General features: G+C 38.8%; 2 protein-coding genes across 2 annotated transcripts; both read left to right on the top strand.

Moving 5' to 3' along the window:
* The first annotated feature begins 1,098 nt into the window (after positions 1-1,098).
* LOC145774579 (uncharacterized) lies at positions 1,099-4,403 on the top strand. The gene is made up of 2 exons (XM_082585847.1): positions 1,099-1,309; positions 1,605-4,403. Exons 1-2 carry the CDS (start codon positions 1,177-1,179, stop codon positions 2,759-2,761), a joined length of 1,290 nt encoding a protein of 429 aa, XP_082441973.1. The 5' UTR covers positions 1,099-1,176; the 3' UTR covers positions 2,762-4,403.
* Positions 4,404-16,501: 12,098 nt separating this feature from the next.
* On the top strand, positions 16,502-18,661 carry LOC145774578 (transmembrane protein 138-like). Its single transcript, XM_082585845.1, has 3 exons — positions 16,502-16,638; positions 16,909-17,088; positions 17,519-18,661. Exons 1-3 carry the CDS (start codon positions 16,514-16,516, stop codon positions 17,694-17,696), a joined length of 483 nt encoding a protein of 160 aa, XP_082441971.1. The 5' UTR covers positions 16,502-16,513; the 3' UTR covers positions 17,697-18,661.
* The last annotated feature ends 496 nt before the right edge of the window (positions 18,662-19,157 follow it).

The following is a 19,157-nucleotide window of genomic DNA, read 5'->3' as shown; positions in this document are numbered from 1 at the left end:
CAGCGAACAGTTGCGACTCGTCAACCATAACTCTATGTAGCTTTCACGCTAGCCATTAGAGACCATCCGATCAACTGTATGTTTCTCGGCAGCCGATGGTAATAAGGTGTCTATCGCTGTCAATTCTTGCTACAATCGGCTGCTTGGAAACGTTGCACTGACTGTTGCAAAAAGTTTGATCTATTTTTCTAAAAACTCTATGCTTCGACATGTCTGGCCTCCCCAGGCGGCGAGGGGCTTTAAAACTATCCAACAGTAAAATCAGATGACTGAAGACAGAAGCAACCAACTGCACAATGTGGCGAGCCTTCCGAGGACTTCCGCAGACGGACAGGGTGAGAAAGGCATCGCTTCAAACTGGAGACCTTCACACAAATATCGCTAAACCGCTCTGTCTGGTATTTGAACCGCAGTCGTTTGTTTCATTATTGCGCGTTCAATAGGGTGATGACATCATTGATATGCTGTCGACACTGTTGTGCTTGTCGTGCACGTTGTAAAACGTCTTTCTAACGTATGTGGTTGAGTGATGACGTCGCCCAAGCTTACCATGAAAGTACAACTACTTTCGTATCGTGCGGATACTGATTACGTCATAACTAAAGCAATGACACCAGGTCCATTCCGTCCGCCTTCGGAAGATGAAAGTAACTCAGCAGTACACGCGGTGAATAGAGACTGCATTGTGTTGTTCACTGAATTACGATTCCAAGTGATTCTGATTTTATGCTTCTATCAGTGCAAGCCAGCAATACTGGATGATATAAATTTGAATTATTTGATTACTGTTGCTTTGTCTGGATCTTTGACAAAGACTGACTTCATTTGGAGTGTGACACTTTTTCCGTCAAATACTTTCGCAACGCGCTTTCAATCTTTCATCTTGATTAATAATAGTATTTTTAACCTTGTTTTTACTAAATAATATTTAAAACAACGTATCAGGATCGCATGTTTAAGTTTTAAAATACATTAAAACGTGAAGCTATGCTGACAAGAACATTCTGAAAGACTAGGCTGCCTTATTCTTCAAAAAACTTTATTGGTCACTAACTAGAAGAGCGCCAATGCTTATGTGTTATTTTTATCTTCAGCTGCTGAGGTGTTAGGGTTGTTACTTGTTTTTACATAGCCTGATGTGTTGCAAGTGTGATCTCAATCAAAAGCGGCGTTACTATGGATACGGACCCTTATGAAGTCTTCATGTGGGAAGACCCCAGTTACATTGAGAAGAAGCTGAAAGCTAACGCCAGAAAGATGATCACCCAGCCCCCTCTAAGACTCCATATATCGCGCAGGAATGTAAAAGGTGAGTGCACTGGGCCATCTAGGGTTAAAGGTTACTCAAGATTAATTCATTGTGATGAAAATCTTCGGATCCACTAGTGCACATCCATTTAGTTTCACAAAATAGATGACTATGAACTGTAAATATTGTTTTAAAGAAAATTATAAAGAACTTATTTCAAAAATTATCAAAACATCTTCAATGTATCCAAAATCTGGTCCATTTTACATTGGTTTAACGTCTCCAGACATTGAATCAATGTGTACAAGTTAAATATTGTTACCTGGCTCTAATCTTAACACATGTTTTGTTTTAGTTCCGCAACAGAAATCTAAGAAACTCCAACTACTCCAGAGCAAACCACGTGACCCGAACGCAAGCTCATCATTGCTGATGATAGCGCCCCCTAGCGACCGACGATACCGTACTTTGAATAAATTTCCGCACCGACGAAGCCCTGTGACATCAGAAAGGCAGCAAGCGTGTACATCCGGGACGCAACAAAAACGACGAAAGATCCAGCCCGTCTTGCCACGCGCCCAAGGATGGTTGGAAGGGGCCAGACCACCAGCCACAACTAATTACCACATTCCCGGATGTGTGCAGCAGATCTCCACATTAGCTAAAATGGCGACGCCTAAACGCGGCCAAGAGGAGAACCTGAAGCAGGTTTACGAACAAACCCCGATTCTTACCCAACATCCCTTCCCTATGATCGCTCCTTACCAGTCATCCTACGTCACTGATCAACCTTCGACGTCAAACAAGATTCCAGATTTTGCAAGATTGCGACCAACTGGCAGCAACCAGGACCATGACTTCCCAACGATGAACCCAGCTTCTCTCCCCAAGCAGCCATTGATGACATCCAAGAATGTCGAGCTCACGCGACAAATGGAATCTGCGCCGCTCTATTGCGCATGCGCACTGTGCCAAATGGCGAAACAGGCGCAACTTAACATCGCGTTGCAGCGATGTCATGGACGAACACCAAAGCCGGTGACGTCACGATACGTCGCTAGTGACGTGGCACCGGATTTCAACAATATTCAAAATTACGATCCAAATCATATACTACGTCACAATGGCCTGAAACGAACTAAGCCGCCTGACAATGATCAACCTTCCGCCAAGAAGTTTATCGTCAGTCGGCCTCTCCAGCAGCAGCAGCAGCTGCATGAACGATCATTAGCGCGCCCTGACGCGGCGCTACAATTCTTGAGCGCTCGGACGCAAGCTCAGGGAGGAAAAGAGGCCTCTCAACTCGCTCCTAACATGTTTTTTTCTTCGATTCAACTGCCTATGTCATCAGCGTCGTCGTCGAACCATTGTAACCTGATTATGACGCCATCGTTGGACAATCAAAATTACGTCACGTCTCAAGTCGTAAATCCCAGCGCTGCATTTGGCGGAGGAATATTTAACGGTTTTGCTAATTTCTTGCCCCAGCAAATCCTGAATGTACTGGAATGATGTCATCGCACGTTGCGTAGTTCTGACGTCGTCAACGTGGACCAATTAGCCAACTTTCAATGCTCCCTCCAGTTTTCGACGACGAGAAGCGAAAGTTAAAAGTTGAAAACACGGTTGACCAGCAGTCGCCCTGAGGCAATGCTTGGGGGTGAGGCATAAGTAACTGTAACTGCTATGGAATGCCCATGAACGGTGATTGGGAGCACATAGGGTGCTTTCAGAGCATCAAGTTTCATTTTTAGAGACACTTCTTTTTTGATGAAAAAATGCCTCTTCTATTGAACTTATAGCTAATATTCCTCTTTTCTTGAGGTAATGTCTTCGTTTAGCCGTTTTTTGTTCTGGGCCTCAATAGCATTGAGCCTAAATCATCCTCTTAGTGGCTGTCGAAATGGCTAAGTAGAGGTTTAGCAGGCCATTGCTTCAAGCACTAAAGTAAGGGTTGTGCTACCTAAACATACACTTTGGAGTGATGCACAAAAAAACAGTGAAAGACGTAATAGTTTGTTTTCAACGTCTGCAGACGTTGAAGCAATATAAAAGCAACGGATTTTGCTGTCTGGGTTGTTACGATTGCATCGTTTGAGAATGTACTTTTTAAGGTCAAAGTTCATTGATGTTATGTCGTCACAATGTGTTGTACTATTCCATGTTGGTGTATTTGCGGGTCGCGGTTACGCCTCCTTTGAATCGAGCGATTGAATTTCTGAGTTGAGATCGACGAATATATCGCAGCAACAATAGAAAGCGTCATCATAACTTAATAAATTCATGTTGAAATTTATAGAATTTCAAATTCCAGTAGAAAAGCATCCTTATTGAACCCCGACCACAAGAAACCTCTCACCACTGGATGCTCACCATGGGTGAAGGGGGAATTACCCTCGAAATCCAACCCTATATTTTGGGTGAAGGGAGAATTATTCTGAGGATTGATTCTTATTTGTGACTATTTTCATCAAACTTTTCCAACATTTTGTGTCTTACCCCCAAATAGCAAAATTTGTCACTTTTACATGTACATTGATGCAACGTCTGTAGACGTTGAATCAATGCAAAGCTGACGGATTTTCCTGTTTGGAATCAGTGCAGTGTGAATCTCAGCCACCAGGTTGTTCCCCTGGTACGTTTATTTTTTTGGGTCAAAACTTTTGATCAGTGTTATATGATTGTTTACCTAAGAAATTATTTATTGCTTTGTATTTGCTCTATTCTTTTGTTTGGCGAAGAAACTTACACGCAATTGTTGGTAACCAGAAATGAATCTGTAAGCGAGAATAACGTTCAACTAGCTCAGATTCTAAATAAACGGTCGGCCTGTCATCTCATGACGTCATCGCTAGCGTCATCAGTGAAATGTGAGAAACATCTGCTTCCAAAAGAAAGAACTGAAATATTTCTGAAAATCGCAGTTTATTAAACTTTAAGTCTTATTGTTTTGTATTAGTTGTATTATTTAATTTTGTTATTTCAGCAGGTAACATTATGGTCAGACCGCGATGAATCTGTTTTGACGCCATTTTGTTTTGTTGTTTTCACTTTTTTCTTTGAGATTAAATCACTTGTCCATGATTACGATATACTGTTGTCCCTTCAAAGCGCATTGTTGCATCCAACACTGAAGCCCTGAAACATTTATTAACCGTGAATGGATTTTAATATTCATAAATGTAAAAAATGGGTTAATATTGCCTTCCCGTGTTTGACAATTCAAGTTTATCAAGATGTAGGTAGCAAAGTAGTTGTGGGGTTCAGTTTGAGTCGAGTTTCGTCTTAAGTTTCATGATAGATATATCCTGGAAAACGACGTTTGGTTTGAAAGATCCTGCTCGGTCGATTGCTGAGGCATTATTACGCGTTGTGACATCAGAATAATAATGCACAGTAGCGTCACTGATAAGAAATTAAGTTTCCCGACCCTCTAGAATCGCCCAATTATCTCTTACAACCACGTCATAACGCACAGCCTCCTCTCGGTCTTGGAAAGGTCGCAATGCTTTTGAAACGTAAATGTCGCAAAATCTTTTGATAAACCAATCGTCAATTCTCAAGCACAAAACTTTACGAGGTCTCGCGTCGTTTATGGCGTCACAAATACACGACCCTTCGTCCTCTGATGACAAAGATCGGTGAGCTTTTAATTTTTATAAATACTTTGCTTCCAACGACCGCTATCCTGTCGAGTAATAAAATCCCATCAAGGAACAATCGAAATTGTCAGAACGATTGCGCTTTAGTGGAACAGTGGTTGACGAGTGGAGACTGTTCTGTCACAATGCGGGTACAACATTGGCAAAATAACTTTCTCCTTTCGGACATCTCGACAAAATTCTTTACAAAACAAGTTTTACTTTCTGCGCTTGCGACAAAAATTTGCAACGTCATTCAGCAGCCAATCAGTCTATGCCCAAGAAGAGAGGTGACTTTATACCTCGAAAACAAAATATTTTACCCAATGTTGGAATGTAGGCTACTCAACAAGCTTAGAAAAAAATACCTTTTCTAAGATACATAAGCACTTATTGATAAGATAGATATACTGTACAGTGTAGGCTACATGTGCACTTGAATTGTGACAATTGACAACCGAGTAAAATTGTTGTCCCTTTATAGAAAAATCTTGTTTCTGGCGATGCTATTGAGGATAAGACGCTATCACATACTTCATTAAACCTTTCTCTTATCGTTTGACTTCATTTTGTTGACTGGACACACAAACAAATGCTTTGACCGAAGCCGATAGGTCTAAGATAACATCTATTTGTCATGGTTATGAAATTAAGTTTTTGTGAAAACTTTTAACAATGCCAAATTGTGTTAAATCTAAAGCCTTGAAATTTTACAGTTTTTCGGCAACCCTGCCGAAACATAGCCCATATAGCAAGGTTTATGGCGGTTGTTTATGACACCTTGTTGTAACTTCATCTCCGAGTCGCTGTTTGCTAACAACCGATTTATCAATTACGTCGAAACCGCCATCGCCGCGATTTTATTGCGTCATAATCTACTTACAAAGGACAAAATAAAGATTTTAAACGCCTTCTTGAAAATATTAACAATCACAATGTGATGCTTTGTGACGTAGTATATCTAGTGAAAACTATTCGGTTAAAAGAGAGATGAGATTTCTGAGTAAAATCAAGACAAGTGCTCACAAAGGAAGATTTCCATGGAAGTGGTGGCTGCCAGGCTTTTCTGCCACGGCCAGGGCCATTTCAATAGCTGAGTGATAAGAGCTCTGGTATGGCACTCGAAAGGGCGCCGGTTCAACACCACTCAAGAGCATGTAGTTGTGTCTTTTCCGTCCATTTAATACAAATCTTCAACTATCCGGCGAAAGCCTGGATACCACAAAACAAAGCACCAGCATGTTTCTCGCGGTGAGGGTTGAATACAATGTAGATATACTAGAATACTGGATACGACAATGTGAATACTGGATACGACAATGTGAATATACGGTACTAAATACGACAAAATAAAGCACCGAATACGATATGCCGTGGTTGACGGTCATGAGGTTCAATTCTTACAAGTTTCCTCTTAGTCTTTTCTTGCTTTATTGAATATTACAATAGCAGTCATCGCAAGAGTTTTTGTGGCTGACGATCTATCGCTTTACTATGACCATCTATCGTTAACGATATTTTCTGGACTGCACTGACACTGAGGCTACTACAGAGTAGGCGGTCTTTGGTCTGGCACAGCACCAGTTATCGATATCAACTGCTTTCATTGATCAACTTTGAAAGAAAACATAACTTACACAATCAGGAGCATAGCTAGCACAAGATTTCGGAAGGACAGAGCAGAAGTATTTTTGCACGTGTCAGTTAAGCCTGACAACAACTCTCCGAGAGCGGAGCACTCACTGGGGCCTTCTCTAAAACATTTTGATAAGTATATCTTGAAATTGCGCATTTTGATAGTAGGCTACATGGTAGGCACTTTAACATGCAGATATCCAATCCAGCACGAACCAATCAGAAGCTACGCTTTTCATGACGTCATCAAGATTGCGTTTAGGAAGAATAAAGGAAAAACGCAAATTCTAGCTAAATTAAATCATCGCTTTGCCATCGGTTGGCTTGGCGCATTGGGTTAGGGCGGTAGTAGTCATTACAATGACGTGGGTTTGATTCCCACCTCTGCTATAGCTCTTTTTTCTTCTGTAATTACCAAACAAAGTTCAAAGTAATTATTAATTCTCTGGCTGAATGCTGGAATGGTCACAATAGCAGATAACGTAGCACCTCATTGGTTCGTGGTTGGATTGGATACGCGCGTGGATTATTAGAAATCTGCTTGTTAAAGTGCCTACCAGGCTACATTCAGTCTATATCCATATTAAAATTCTTTTAAATGACCCTATAACAGAAAGTGATATACTTATTCAAATTATTTCGGGGGGGTAGGCAATTAATTTCTTTGCCTTCCCTGACTACACGATGGTGTAGTCTGAATTTTTTAAAGATGGTTTTGAGTTAATGCATCAACTGAAAATTCCATCAAAGTCCCTAATCGAAGTGATGTTGAAAGTCTATTGAAATCAATCAGCGGTAATGGGGTGAACCGAAGAGATGTTGAATGGTGGTTACATTACAATAACTTAAAACTAACGTGTTTTTACGTAAATGCAAAATGTTGACGTAATGTTTCACTGAGTTACTTCTATCAATGTACTTAGTATAAAGCTACCGTAATTTGAGCTACTGTTAAAAAAACGATTCGTCGATAAATGGTCAATTCGGTTAACAAACTTTAAAACGCAAATATTATGTAGAAAACATCCTATAAAAAGTTGCTAACAACAATACTTGAAGCCCTTAGTGTAAAAAGGTGATATGTCACTTTTTTGAAAAATTGAGATTTCTCAATTTTTGGCACTTCCATTAGGTCATCCTTTTTGTGGAAAAAGATGATATGTCAACTACGGCGATAAAAGAAAGTAGGAGCAGTCAAAAGGAGATTTGTCACAACATTTTTTTAAGTTGGCAAGCAAAAAGGCGATATGTCCTGACATACCACCTTTTTGCATGCTAAACGGATAAACAACCATGCTTCATTTGGTTTGACATAACTCCTTAAGGATTTCCAATCAATCAAATTTGCTGTTCATTTTAAAACTGTTCATTTTTTTAATTTGCTGTTCAATCAAATTGCCGCTCATTTTAAAATGCATGGAAATCGAGAACTTTTGTGGTCACACGAATGGAAACGCAGTTAAGATAACCAGTGATGCATGTCCAGTTTTCCACTGTCTGATCTAGCATGTCAAGCAGGCTAAACACGCGTCAGCATGAAACCAGGCTGAAACTTCCAGAGCTTGATTGTAAGCTTGAACAGATAGGCAATGCTCTCGCAGAGAGTGATGATGAATCTGTGTGTGATGATGATATTGCAGACCCATAAACTCATATTAAACAGAACCATAAACTCATATTAAACAATTTCCTAGGGTACAATCACACTACAGCCGTAGCCACAACCCGTATCGTGAATACTTGTCACCAACGCTTAGCTTTGCTAAAATGTACCGAGAATACGTCAATAGCTTGCCGCAAAAAGAAAAAGATCCGATGTTTGTAAAGCAAGAGTATTATAACAAGGTGTTCTCCGAGGACTTCAACTTGGGTTTTGGTTCACCAAAGTCTGACACATGTAGTGTCTGTGACATGATTGATAACATAACGAGCCATCTCGAAGATGTGAAACAAGCAGGCATTGAAATGAAAGCTGACCGGGAAGAAGCTAGGAGCAGAAAAGGAACGACTTTTATGTGTTTTGACCTGCAGCAAACCATGTCTTTGCCCAAGTTATCTACGTCCATTGCCTTTTATTTGCGACAAGTCTGATTTAATAACCTGGGAATACATATGGTTCAAATGAAAGATGATGGTGATGTGGAGGAAAATGGTTTCATGTTTTCCTGGGTGGAGAATGAAGGTGTACGGGGGCCTGATGAAATATTGTCATCGTTGCATGCCTTGTTTTTAGAAGCTGATATTAGAGGTGATAAACTTTTAGCGTGGTCTGATTCGTGTGGAGGGCAGAATAAAAGTTTTTTACAATCACGTTCTGGCAAAAATTGCTCCTTTCTGGAAGATTCAAGGAGATTTATCACAAATTCCCTGTTGTGGGACATACATACATGGACTGCGATTGAGATTTTGGATCGATAGAGAAGCAACTTCGACGACACCAGACTGTTTATTTACCATCCTACGAGGAAATTATTCGTGACACGAAGCACAGAAACAAGTACATTGTTTATGATATGTCAAACAACTTCTACCGCTTCAAAGATCTTCCTTCACGCCTTGGGTTGGTGCGGCGAAAGAAAAATGAGGAGAAGGAGGATTTCTCTATTCAGAAGGTTTGCGCTTTGCGCATTTTAGAATTTGGCAAGATTAATTAGAAATACAGCTTCAACGAAACCACTTGGAAAACGGTAAATATCCAACACAAACGAAAAAGCCAGAATCTCTTGGACACCATTGACATGGCAGCTCTTAAAAAGAAACAAGATTTCTCATACCGGATTGCTGCGAAAAAATTAGCAGATATACAAAAACAAATGCCTTATATCCCAGAACAACACCGCTGGTTCTACGAACGCTTGGTGGAGCGTGACAGCCATGAGGATCGTGAAGATTGCTATGCAGTTTCTGTTATATTACTTCGATTACTTTTGCTGTATCATGCAGTGTTTTTTAAACAAATCACGTTTTTCAATAAACAACACTTTTTTCAAAGTTTGTGAAACACTGTGGATAAAGGTGATATGTCAATTTATGTTCAAATAAACAAACAGTAATTTAACCAAGATGTCATATCGATGTAAAAGATAGTTCTAATCATCACCAGCTATCGAAAGATTAGAAAAATATAAGGAATTGGGCAGATGCGTGAACAGGGTAACTTTGCAAAGTTATGAAACTTCAAAAGGCTTTTTCTCGAAAACAACTTTTTTGACGTATCACCTTTTTACACTAAGGGCTTCACTTGATAACAAGTATCTACAGCACAGACCACAGTTTTACAAAAAGACTCATGACTCTAGCTACAGCTTGTACTCTTGTCCATACCTTTGCTGTGTTTGGCAAATATTGTTAGTCGTTGTGATGGTCAGAAATAGCAACAAACTAAACTAAACCGTGTTATAATCTTTTATTTGGACAGAAGCAACCTCCACTCCCAGCCACTGTTCTGCTGCCTCATATTGTGTTCATCTTATGCATCAAAGATCAAACTTTTTTATATGTTTTGAAATATTGACTACTGTACATGCAAATTTATCTCATAAATTGAAATAGGTGAAAAATATTCTTAAAAAAAAAACAGTTGCTGTGGAAAAAAGTTGCTGATCATTTCCAAAAAAATTCGCAACGCCAACTTTATTGGAATCAACAGCTTGATTTAATGATCTTGTTGGACAAACAGAAACATTTATTTTTCAAAGTTTTGTTTTGTTGTGTTTGTTCAGACTTCAGTTTGGGACTTGGGTTGGTAGTTGTGAAAAAAAAGTTTGTGTTCATTGTGTCATACAATGTAGTAATGCCAGTTTAGTTCAGTTTATTGTTTTTCTGGCGATAAACAAACAAAAAGCACATACAAATTGAATGTCTATCAGCACAACAGGATGGCAACGAAAGACCTGCAAGGCCATTGCCACCACAGAACTATTGCACAACAAACACGATATGTTAAACGTTTATCCAGTCATCAGATTTCTTGATGAACAATTTGAAGTTAAGGCACAGACAGGACATCACCGAGGGTAGTGAAAAATTTAGAATGCAGACAAAACTTATCTTCGTGTTTATTTGAACTTGTCATTTAATTGAGTTGTAGCCTACCATAAGTACACAAAGCTGAGTAATGCAGTCCATTCCGTCAGCTCAGTGGTTACTTGCCCGACTCATGGTCATGAGTTGCTGGTGTGGCTCTTAGGATGTGTACTTTAGTACGGTACCGTAACGCATTTCAGGACTGCTCTCCATTCAACCGCACCTAGTGGAGGAAATAATTCCCTGGCCAACAGCACTTCAATAACAATGGAAAACTCCACTCTATTAATCTCGGAGTTAATAGAGTGGTTGCCAGAGTTAACATTAAGATTAAGGCAAGGGTTTGGATTTTTTCTCCACCCAGGACTTCAAACGTTTCCAAATCAGAAGTTTTTGTCTAACAACTTTAAAGTTTTCTCAAATTAAGGCAGAATTGCTTGTTTTGCATATTTTGAAGCCTAAGCTGACTGTTATAATGAGGAATAGACAAACAAAAAAAGTAACTTTAGCAGGTTTAACATGTTTTTCATGTCACATGAGGCGTAAAGTATAGGCATGTGCCAAACAATTAGAACACACACAAAAGGATTAGACGAATAACTGCCTGTTGAGAGACAGATACTACGTTTGATCCTTAGTTACGGCTTTTGATTTTTACGGCTTCTAGGACCTTAGTCTGAAGTTCAGATCTGCCTCAAGAGAGGCTTTTAAATTGGTTGATTGAGACATTGTCAGTGCACGTTACACAATATGAGGAATAGTTAAATAGGCTACTGAACGGCATGCATGTTATAGAATTGGCAAAGGTCATTTCTTGTATAGGCTAAACATTTCAACAGCCATGTTTTACATTAAATTGTGGAATCTTATAGTCAGTGATAACCCAACACAGCTTCAGGGTTGCAAGTATTGGTTCCAAATCGCTATTCGATAGCGCTATTCTCTACTTTTTCAATATCGATTACGTCCAAGTCTTTTCTTTTTTCTGCCAATATCGTTTATGGTTCTTTTGTGGAGTTTTTTTTTTACTTTAAATCGATATTCTTTATTCAATAGTTTTGCGACTTTTTTCAAGCCTTTAATTCTACTTAATAACATACGACGGACAAAATATCATAGCATATTTTGATGCTTATGCGAGAAAAACGATAATTGGACAATGCCAATCAAGCAGAATTGAAAGGATAAGCATTTTGTTTGAAGTTATGCATGATTGAGCAGAAAGGCATTAAGATTGGGAATCGCTGATTCATTCTTTTGCCTAGGTAGTGTGGGTAAAAAGGTTCACTTTGAGCCGTGATATCTAGGGAACCACTGCGGCACTGCATGTAGAAAACTGAAACTTAGAGGAGTTGGGAAATAAACCCAGCCAGGTGATTATCCTCCTGGCTAAATTCTTAGAGGGAACACTGGTAGGCTGTATAAAATCAGATATATACTTGATTTGTATTTTTTGAATTGCGTTTAATATCGATTAGCTTATTCTTTATTCTCTACTTTTTTGGGAGGCTATCGAAATCGCATATTTCTCTACTTTTTTGGGAGGCTATCAAAATCGCATATTTCTCTACTTTTTTGGGAGGCTATTGAAATAGCATATTTCTCTACTTTTTTGTTTGACTATCGATATCGATTTATCCCCTAATTTTTTCAATATCGACTTGCAACCCTGCACAGCTTCCACATCAACATGGTTCCAAGTGCAACACCATTATTATTATTATTAAGTGTTTTTTATGGCAAGGCATTGAGTTTCAATAACACAACCATTTTGGTATCAAGACTATAATCATGATATAGTTAGTGTGAAGCCGCAAGTTGTATCTCTCCATTCTCCAAAGTGATCACTAGCATGTTTATCATATTTACATTTGTTGATTTATTGATTTCATTGCTGTAACTTGTTTATACTTTGATTTTCCTTGTAATCATAGTGAAATGTTTTAAAGTTTTAAGTCCTTAATTGCAGAATATTAGACAAGTAGTTGTAACTAATTGCAATGCCACCACGACCACCCCAACATGAATATAAGAATTCGTCATGTTTTTACGTTCATTAACACACTTTTTACCAGACATCTTGATAACAACAAACAATATGCGTTATAAATTTATATTGCAACGATGGAATTCACCTTATTGGTCATTGTGCAAACATTTTTTTGGTTATTTTCTTTTGATTTAGCTACAATATTGCGAGCATGAACTTATATATAAAAAGAATAGACACACCAAGATATATAGTAAAGTCAACAAAGTTTTTACTGCACGTCAACATTTCATTGTGAAGTTTGACACTGTTTTTCTCTAGCAAGTTTGGCAATATTCTGTGAGATGGACAATGTAGCAATGCGAAGCGTCTACATCTTAGGCGTAGAGTTTTAGAAACTACCGGGGGTGCAGTTATGTCAGAATATCACATGCATAAACATCAAATACGGTAGGCCTATATACTCGAGTATAGGTCGAGATTTTCGCAAGTGATTTTCACCTTAAAAAAACAGGTTCGACTTATACACGAGACAAGCTGTTGTCTCCAGCTCGGCAGCTTTCAAAATTAACGCATTTTTGCTGTGGCAAAATCCTTGCCCACGTAGATTACGGATTGTGAAATGGCGTCGGCCGAAGTAAAAGTTTTGAATACGTTTATTTGCAGTGATTCAAACTTAATGATTTCTTGTCAATTCTAAATTTTATACACCTGTTACACTTTATACACTTGTTAACTGATCAATTTTTTATCTTTGCGTGCAGGATATAATCGTTCTTATTACGTAACATTCCATGATCATTGAAGTCGATGTCAAACCTTAGCGGCTGCATAAAACAATGGCGTTTGGTTGTCTAGGTGATAATGGCGGTAAGAGACGTCGTTAATGCAAGCAATATCTGCGACCAAGACCATTAAACACCTTTTCTTTTATCGGTTTTCGATTTAATTCTCACACATTGCAAACTATCTTTGCTTCAAGAACATCGTGGGGAGTCATAATAGCACATTTTGCTGGCCTAGAGTTCACCCTGACAGCAAAATCTGTCTGCAGCTGTTGAATCAATGTAAAAATGGTGGATTTTGCTGTCTGGGCAACCACTCAAGTCAGATGTAACAGTTTTTCCTTTGTACTAGTTTGACTATTGAGTCTTTTTCGCCCGAGATAAATAATTGCTGGCGCTGGCGGACATTAGCTTATTTTTACATTGATTTAATGTCTGCCAGTGTTGAATGTTCATGCGTTAATGAGAGGATTTCGATTTTTGTGCCTCTGATAACAAAACAATGCGTTCTGTTAAATCATACTTGATCTCACAGCGGGAAGACCTTGTTGAAAATAGCGCGTTTGGATTAAGTTACTTTACGCTTTACTTTAAAATTTCCTCAACGTATGTCTATACCGATAAGAGCAGGGGGTGCGCCGCACCCCTGCACCCCCTTACTCTACGCCAGTGGTCTACATGGCTGTCAGAAATTAGTAATCCCACAGGGTTCATCGAGATGAGATGGTTCGAGATGGTTCATCCACAAAAAAACTTGCTTGCACAAGTAAGTACTACCGAATAATGAGGTTATGAAAACTACCATCTGTGAATCCTCTGATATTTTTATTGAGGGACATATTTTTCAAATCACTGCAGAATGCAGAAGATCTTCCATTGTTGAATGCATTTTGGTCAAGTCTCTGATATCAGACATATTTCAATGAAGCAAAAATTATTACTGACTGACTCTAGAAGCATGAGTACAATTATGTGGAAAATATGTGGACGTAACAATGTGCATTGTGTTGCAATAAAATTAACTTGACCCATTGACCAGTTGTGGTCCTCTGCACTAGAGACTATAGAGCAGTGGTTTTCAACCTTTTTGGTGGAACGGAACACAATGAAACATTTCAAAAGCTCGAGGAACCCCTGTTCAATAATTTAATTGCCTTTGTGCAAAAAACATCGTTTGATTAATAAAATAAAATTAAAATATTCATGTTCAGATTTATTTATGTACAATAAAAATACAAACTGTAAAAAATTACATTTATTCTCATAAAATTTTTATTATTGCTCGGTTTTGAATGTAAACTTGCAGAACCCCTAGACTTACTGGCAGAACCTTAGGGTTCCGTGGAACCCTGGTTGAAAACCACTGCTGTAGAGTAATAGTCAAAGCAAGCAAATAATAAATCTCAATTTCTTGAAATGTATGTTCGCCATTACTTACGTAGGCGATCAAGTTGATAATATTACAAGTCATTTAAAAAAATATTACACAGGCCACTCAGAACCTTCCTGCGGGCCACCCCAGGTTTACAGGGTACAAACGTCCGATTTGATTACTTGCTTGGCATTCCAATCAAATCAAAGCTTTGTACTCTTTACTTCAATTACCGTACAACAGGCCTCGAAATTCGTTTTTGTTGACAGCGGACAAACGTGTCCGGTCTGAGCAGCTATCTCGGCGGACAAATTAAGTCTCACGGCGGACACACCAGTTTTAACGTCGATCGTCATGTTTAATCACTTTATTTTGATAATTCTTCGCCATTTGAGAACTATAGCTCCGGTTTGGAAGGCTTTTTAAAATTTCAGCGAAGTCACTCTGAAAGGCTTTCTTCAGACCAACGACTGTGCGAAGAATCAAACCGCCTGTAGCCGCTTAATATGCCGAATAAGTGATTCACTTTCACCGAACGAGGTCGTGTGGCTTCTTGCGTCACAATGCTCTGGACACGAGTCGGAAAACTCCTACACTTCTACACTAACTCTACTATGTTCTGCTGTGCAAAGTTTCACTAGGCTTCTTTCTTTACGTTAATTTTTGCGTGTCATGTGAGCGAAAGTGTCAAAGAGCGAGTAGGTTCATTGCCCTCATTCTCACTTTTAGAATTTTCCCTGCGTTTTTTCTTTCTTACAGTAATACCAAAAGTTCACAAATTTTTTTGCATCTTGCTGTAATAGCCTACTCGTGTAATCTAATTTTGTAACCAACTTTACCAACAATATTACTCGATCAAAGCCAGACATTGTGACGTAAGACTTGAACTAAGTTGCACGTGATTAATGAAAAGTACGGTACTCCCATCAATTCTTAGCGAAGAATTCACCTTTGTTACGCTGATTCAATGTCATCCATCGTTGAAGCAACGTAAAAATCGAAAGTTTTCCTGCTTGAACGGAGAAGCTAAGAGATACAATATTAACATTTTCTAGATGCGCGCTAGAATGTGCGAGAAATTATATTCTCGCAACAATTGTTCATGTTATGCAATGACGATTTGTATCGCTAGTTCCTGTGTTATTTCTCGGCGGACAAATATGACCGCTCTAGATGGTACTTTCCGCGGACATCACATGCAGTGACGGCGGACATGTCCGCGGTGTCCGCCATGAATTTTGAGGCCTGCCATACATTCTTGAGTTCTTTTCTCAGTATATATAATATAAATTGCATGGTGTTTAACATCACTTTAGATGAGTCTACTACTGTAGTGCAATCGACTACAATATTTTACTTTGATTTATTTTTCCTGTTTTGCCTTACTCTGTCTTTTTAAAATAAACATCTACAAAGAATGCATCAGCACCAAAATCTGTCACTTTATTAAGTAATTTCTGTGAAAGTAACTATCACATTAAGAAAGTAAATTATTCCTGCATAAGTAGCCCCTCAACTTTGTGAGTAAACATTGGATACAAAATTCTGCATCTTATACTCAGATAAATTTGGCATAGTTTCGTTTTCAGTGGTCCAGACTTACCATAACACAACAACATTTTAACCTTTGAGACAAAAATGTGGACCAGTGTAGTCAATTAATTCAACCGTCGTTTGAATCATCCCATCCATATGGACTATGATATAATTTGTATTTTGGCTACTCTGGTCATTCTTGGTTCTTCTATTGAATCGTTTTTGTACCACAAAGAACCATCATCATATTCTTTCACCTACAGGTTTTGCTGTCACATAATGGAGGTGCTTAGTTACACATTGATTTTAGCTTTACAGTTGCTTCTGCTCCTATATGATATAGCGATCAATTCCTTGATTGATTTAGTGAACCCGATCAATGTGGTACAGCTTGTTTTATTCATGTAAGTATTGTTTAATCATAATTGAAGCATGTGGCTTTATTAATCGGATTTTGGTTGTTGTTTACAGGTCTACGCCTAGTGGTTGCCCAGACAGAAAATCCGTTATTTTTACATTTGTAAAAATGACTGATTTTGCTGTCTGGTTGAAGATTTAGATTAAGTGGACAAGAAGGCAAGGAAGTCGAACAAAGCGTCTGATTAAAGGACAATTTAGATTTTAGACAAACTAACTATTTTTCTGAGAGTGAAAACATATTCCTATCATTGCAGAGGTCAAGACATTTGTTTGGTCTTTCAACTGATTGTACTTTCCCTTGAGCTCTTCAACACATCAAGCTTCCAAGCTGGTTTCACTGGAAGGATGCTGCGGAAGTTTCGTGCCTCTATTCTTATCACGATTGTCTACTTTGGTTTGTGTGTTGGCCTTCATGTGTGGACGTTGACACTGCGGTGAGTGATGTAGATGCTGTATTCAGAAATCTTAACATCATAATCTTGGTCACTATGACATAGGATTGATATTAAAGATTTTTTAATTAAAGTATGTTCAGTTGGCTTTGTTTACACTACAAAGTTTGAAATTGTAATTCAAAATAGTTACCGTAGAGAGATTACCTCAGTGAGTTGCAATACTGTGGAATTTTTAACCTTACAATAAAAAAAGTTTAGCAAACGAATGTAGGCTGCTGTCACATCCAGGATGATTGGCTGTGTATCGTTTGTCAAGTTGTTGTGTTTTCACCACGCCAAATGTTTGCTTACAACTAATATTCCACAAATTGTCGCACTTAGCTCTTTTTATTGTGAGAAAAACTGTTTCCAGTGGTACGGAGTCTGGCATGTGTGCAATATGTAGTCACTGATTCAATTGCTTCATCAGGTGGAATGATGTGAATGTGTTCGTCTGGAACAACGGTGGCTACTACACGCTCTACATAATCCAACGCGGCTGGTCGCCCATCTACTATTATTATTACAAGAGAACCGCTCTGCGATTAGGGGATTCAAGGTTTTATGGAAATCCCGATATTTTTAAGAATCAATTGCCTCCTACCTAATAATGATGATGTGACGTCACGCTTGCTGTGTCACGATGCGTGAATAGCTCTGCAGCCGCCCCCCAGCCACCTGTACTCACCACTTGATGCACTGAAAGTTCCAGACAGTTAAAGGCTTGTATTCAGTGTGGGTTCGACTCGGCTGGTGCATGAAGTCCACTGGCTGACAGCTTCATTTGAATGGCGACAATTTTATCCTCAATTTTCTTCACAATAAAAAAATTGTGGAATTCAAAATGAAGTTTCATTATCATTGAACTTCCTTTAAGCGAACATTTTATATTTTTTGTATTCCAGTATTCCAAGTATTTATAATTATATTTGTTGCTTTTGCTCAGGAATTACACACCGACCGCTGAATCGCCAGCTATGTCAAAAGTAAGGTGATCTCCCTAGCAGCAATTCTGTCTTTTGTTACATTAATTTAACGTCAACAGACGTATGTAAAAAAAGATTAATTTTCTGACTGGAATTACAGCGAAGCCGCTAGTCATTGGTAGTGGCTAGATATTAAGTTTGATTTAAATGTGTACAATTGCATGTTGAATGAAAAATTGTGTCATTTGTGGAGTTAATTTATCTTTAATATATTTTTAAGAAGAATTTAAGCTGCAAAACTTTGAAATGTTTCACCTCAGTGTTGCCAGAGTTTAAGCTGCAAAACTTTGACATGTTTCACCTCAGTGTTGCCAGAGTTTAATAGTTTATGTTCCTGGTGTCAAGTCGTTTCTCTGCGTATGTATGCTTCCGACTTTGGGTATTAAATACACAACTCATTTGAGTAAATATCGCGGCAACGTTTCTGTTCGTGCTCTGTCCAGGCCGCTCGTCGATAGAAGCCCCATTATTACGTCACATCTGAACGGGGTGGCGTACCCAGACCAGAGGTGTACAAGAGCCGGAGTCTGATTTTTTTTGCCTGTTGATAACTTTGACATACAAACATTTACGCTCTTTTTTGCACATTTGTTATTTTTGTATCCTTCCATAGTTTTTATTTTTCAAGCAGTAACTTTTTCATTTAAAAATATGCCTTTTCTTCATGACAGGAGATAGGGAAGGCAGGCCTTAAAACTCGTGTTTTTTTCCGGCAACCATCGTGGCCTACCTAGAGCTCCTTCTCGGCGGCGAAATCTGCGTGCTTGGAGGCCAAAATACAATAACGATAGCACAAGTAAATAGTATTAAACTTGCAGCAATGTTAAAATGATCACTTAGCGTTGTTAAAGTCTGGGCGACGTCCTGCAATAGAATCGTTGTACCACGCATTAAATGCTTTATCGGGATTGTAATCCGGTATTGCTGGACCATCTAACGACCCTAAATTGTTTTAACTGCTCACAGCTCAGTAAATTGTTTCAACTGCATACCGCCTTTCATAAAACCTGACCATTTATTCCGTTATGATGTCACCATTGAGGGTGTGAAATCACTAACCCACAGCGTTCTCAACTATGAAGA

The sequence above is a fragment of the Aplidium turbinatum genome, chromosome 7 (genome assembly GCF_918807975.1).
Source record: "Aplidium turbinatum chromosome 7, kaAplTurb1.1, whole genome shotgun sequence".
In the NCBI taxonomy this organism is placed as follows: Eukaryota; Metazoa; Chordata; class Ascidiacea; order Aplousobranchia; family Polyclinidae; genus Aplidium; species Aplidium turbinatum.
This window is presented reverse-complemented; position numbering and strand designations above follow the sequence as displayed.